The 3962-nt window shown below is 47.7% G+C and overlaps 1 protein-coding gene across 1 annotated transcript; it reads left to right on the top strand.

Moving 5' to 3' along the window:
- The first annotated feature begins 1199 nt into the window (after positions 1-1199).
- Positions 1200-3962, top strand: LOC131271792 (sodium-coupled monocarboxylate transporter 1-like). Its single transcript, XM_058273330.1, has 7 exons — positions 1200-1504; positions 1585-1744; positions 1813-1878; positions 2249-2979; positions 3039-3213; positions 3277-3479; positions 3543-3962. The coding sequence occupies exons 1-7, from the start codon at positions 1287-1289 to the stop codon at positions 3775-3777; spliced, it is 1788 nt and encodes a 595-aa protein (XP_058129313.1). The 5' UTR covers positions 1200-1286; the 3' UTR covers positions 3778-3962.

The raw sequence follows: 3962 nt of genomic DNA on the forward strand, positions 1-3962 counted from the left end.
AAGCGGACGCCCAGTGATCCATGAGCCGGCGTTTATTCGCGAGACCTACCTACCTTCACCCCTTTAAGTGAATACGCTCTGGTGCCCAGTGAGCATTTCACTATTCTGGTGTGGTCTATTGACCGCAATTTTGGATTCTTATCAATCAATACAAATACCAAGTAAAGTGTCGAGTCCTAACCGGAATCCTAACTCCTTTACTTTTCCACCTGTCGATTGATATGCTCTCATTATTCGTCTTATGAATCAAGCTCACTCTCTCTTGTTCCTCGCTGTTACTTTCTCTCATCTAATTAAATTGTTGGCAGCCTCCACGTGGCTCCTTCCTCCACGGTTGCATACTTTTTCTCACACTACATAATCATGAGCGAATTATGCAAAGCCACCGAAAGCGTGCGTCTCGTGCTCGTGCCGGCTAATAAACGACAGTCTCATCTTATTAAATCCACACTCTCCCTGTTGCTTGTGCTAGCTCTCCCGCTTTCTGCCAATTAAACCCGGTGTGCACCGGTTTCGTTGTTGCTCCGGTGTGGAAGGGTGAAGGGGAAAAGTTCCCCGTTCCCCACCCGGGGGTGGAAAGCCGAGAAAACCCATTCGCAAATTTTAACTCTCATCAAAAGCCAGCGCTAGTTGTCCTGTTCTAGGACGTCGCGGTGAGACATTTATCAACCACGCCTCCTTACCGTGAACGGAGGGAGACTGGGGCAGACTTTGAGTTTTGGAAAGCTGGCTACTCGAAGGAGCAAACGCATGCAACCCACATGGAAGACGTGATCGACCGAAACGCTACGATCAAAATGTCCGAGGGGAACCACTGTCGAATGATCGTTCCTTTCGGTATGGCCCGTAATCAATGGGTAGAAATTGAATAATCGACCACGCCGTTTACTACAAGGCGGGAATGATCAATATTTTGCTCCGTGCAGCTCGCAAGTTGCAAGCTTCTTTATGCGATCCGGCTTAACGAGCCATAATTTGACTCCAACGTGGTCTCCGATCTAGAGCAACCTCTTATGTGGGATTATCGTCGATCAGGTCGACCAGTTTCGCGTCTCAGATCGTTCCGGCAGCATCGCACTTTACCGCCTCCGTTTGTGCTGCTCGGCGTGGAGTAGGGTAGAGTCTCGATCTCCTGTTGTTCGCTGAGGAGCGCGTCCCAGCACCAAAGCATAAGAAACACACCATGCAGGATTAAAAAGTGTACTAGTTTTGTAAAAGTTCTGTTGATAGTTACACACTTTTCTTAGTAGTTTTATTACGCACTAAACACCAGAAAATTCACCAAAATGGCAGGGCTGAATGTCGACGATGTGAAGGTGTCGCTACAAAAGTTTGGACTGTACGACTATGTGGTGTTTGTGCTTATGCTACTGAGCTGTGTAATGATTGGCATCTATTTTGGCTTCATGAAAAAGAAAGCCAAAAAGGGTGAAGCGGAGGCAGATTACTTAGTGGGAAATCGGCAGATGAAAATCATTCCAGTGTCGTTATCGTTGATAGCAAGGTAAAGGATTCAAGGAATTCAGCAAGGAATATTTTTCCCAACACGTGAAATTTTATCATGTAATACTATTTCATGTACAGCTTCATCTCGGGCATAACACTTCTTGGTACACCGACCGAAATTTATCTCTACGGAGTTCAGTACATGTACATCGTTGGCGGAGTTATAACCATGGGTTTCATCATGATGTACTTCTACCTGCCCGTGTTTCACAACCTAAAGCTAACCTCAACCTATCAAGTAAGCAGCTAAGGTTTCGGAGAAACAAGCACGGTTTATAAAATTTCCAATGTTTCGCTTTTTTGCAGTACCTTCAAACCCGGTTCGACAAACGAATGCGTCTGTTCGGTTCAATTCTTTTTACCTTGGCCACGGTAAGTCCATCGCACCAGCTGTTATGGCTGCGTTGTTGTAACCGCTTACAAGGTCAGTTCTAAATCAGAACACCACAACAATGGAACGGTACATCAACAGCGCAGAATAGCCGGGGATTTAGTGCGTCGCAGTCGGAAAATGGCAATTTTTCAATTTATTCCAATTGAGCCGCCTCCCTCAGGCCGCAGTCACTGGCCTCCGAGTGCGAGTCAAAACATAACCATCTTGCCGGTGACTTTCGGCAATCCTTAAGCGGACCGCATGGGCCAACAGCTAATTGCATGCGATGTTCACTAGCCCTGATTGCGCATTTAGACAACTGGAGATCATTCCCCCAAAATTCCTTCTCGTTCTTTGGCTCTCCACCAGATGGCGTGGCTGCCCATAGTGATCTACGTGCCGGCTTTAGCGTTCAACCAGGTGACGGGCATCAACGTGCACCTCATCACGCCGATCGTGTGTGTCATCTGCATTTTCTACACCTGCGTCGGTGGGCTGAAGGCCGTCGTGTGGACCGATGTTATCCAGACCGTGCTCATGTTCGGTGCGATGCTGCTGATTATCGTCAAAGGGACGTATGACGTGGGCGGTTTGTCGGTGGTGATGGAACGAGCCACAGCCAGCGGACGAATCGAAGGTCCGGATCTACGCTTCGATATAACTACACGCCACAATATCTACTCTTGCGTGATCGGCGGTGTCGTGTACTGGCTTAAATCGAACGCCGTCAGTCAGAACATGATCCAACGTTACCTGTCACTGCCTTCGTTGGCGGCGGCGAAGAAAGCACTCTGGACGTTCATCTTTGGAACGCTGGTGCTGCTCTTCCTCTGCTGCTACAGTGGACTGCTGATCTACGCCAAGTACTACGACTGCGATCCGCTCACAACAAAGCTGGCAAAGGCCAAGGATCAGCTGCTTCCGCTGCTAGTCATGGACACACTGGGAGACTTTCCGGGTCTTCCGGGGCTGTTCGTAGCTGGAGTTTTCTCGGCCGCCCTAAGCTCACTTTCAACCGGTTTGAACTCCATGTCTGCCGTGGTGTTGGAGGACTTTTTCAAACCATTCTCGAATCGTCCGCTGACGGAAAAACAAACCTCGTAAGTTATGCTCTACTTGTAGTACTCTACTGTAGACAGTAATATCTACTCCCTTGTAGGATCATCATGCGAGCCGTTGTTGCCGTATTTGGAGCAATCTGTGTAGTTCTTGTGCTGGTTGTCGAAAAACTTGGCTCAGTTCTGCAACTCTCGATGAGCCTTGGAAGCGTCAGCAATGGTCCACTACTTGGCATATTCACCTTAGGCGTGCTAATTCCATGGGCAAATGGAACGGTAACTAGAACCCAACCTCAAACCTCTGTACAACCTGCAATCTCACGTGTTTTTGAATTTCAGGGTGCAATTGTCGGTGGAGCAGTCGGACTGGCTGTTATGATATGGATCTGTCTTAAGGCACAGCTGGCCATTGCCAGTGGAGAAATGGCATTTGAACTGAAACCAGTTGATACGCAGGGCTGCAGTTATCACTTTATCGCCAGTGAACCGATGAGCATGCTTGCAATCAATACGACTGCTCCATCAATCGATTCTACACCAATGTAAGAATAGTGTTATGACATATTTGTCGTTTTATTAATCCTGTCTATTTCTCATTCCAATAGTGAACCAGAGTTTGCAATCTACCACATATCCTACCTGTGGTACACGATGATAGGAGCTCTGGTGACAATCATTGTGGCGGTCATAGTTTCCTTCATCGTAGGGGCTAACAATCCGGACGACATGAATCCGAATCTCTTCTCACCGTTCATACAACGCATCCTGACCCGGCGTCGGATAGCCGCTCGGACAGACCTTCAACTGATGACGGGAGGCATCAAAGAGTTTAGCCAGTGATTGATTCATGGATTGCGCGAATTCAATCTGGCTCGAAAAATGGCGATGAATTTTTCATCCCGTCATGCCCGGCTTGCCGAGAAATTAAACCACTTTGAAAAGTATGCAATCATCCAGTTGAATTGGGGTTTTCTTTTCCATCCAAGGCCTCATTCTCCCACAAGAATCTTGACAGGATAAAATAA

The sequence above is a fragment of the Anopheles coustani genome, chromosome 3, assembly GCF_943734705.1.
Source record: "Anopheles coustani chromosome 3, idAnoCousDA_361_x.2, whole genome shotgun sequence".
Lineage (NCBI taxonomy): Eukaryota > Metazoa > Arthropoda > Insecta > Diptera > Culicidae > Anopheles > Anopheles coustani.

Excerpts from the sequence above, each read along its gene's own strand:
- LOC131271792 (XM_058273330.1), top strand. The coding sequence starts at position 1,287 with ATGGCAGGGCTGAATGTCGACGATGTGAAGGTGTCGCTACAAAAGTTT. Across the intron at positions 3,214-3,276 it reads TTCCATGGGCAAATGGAACG|GGTGCAATTGTCGGTGGAGC; the intron begins GTAACTAGAACC and ends TTTGAATTTCAG. Across the intron at positions 3,480-3,542 it reads TCAATCGATTCTACACCAAT|TGAACCAGAGTTTGCAATCT; the intron begins GTAAGAATAGTG and ends TCATTCCAATAG.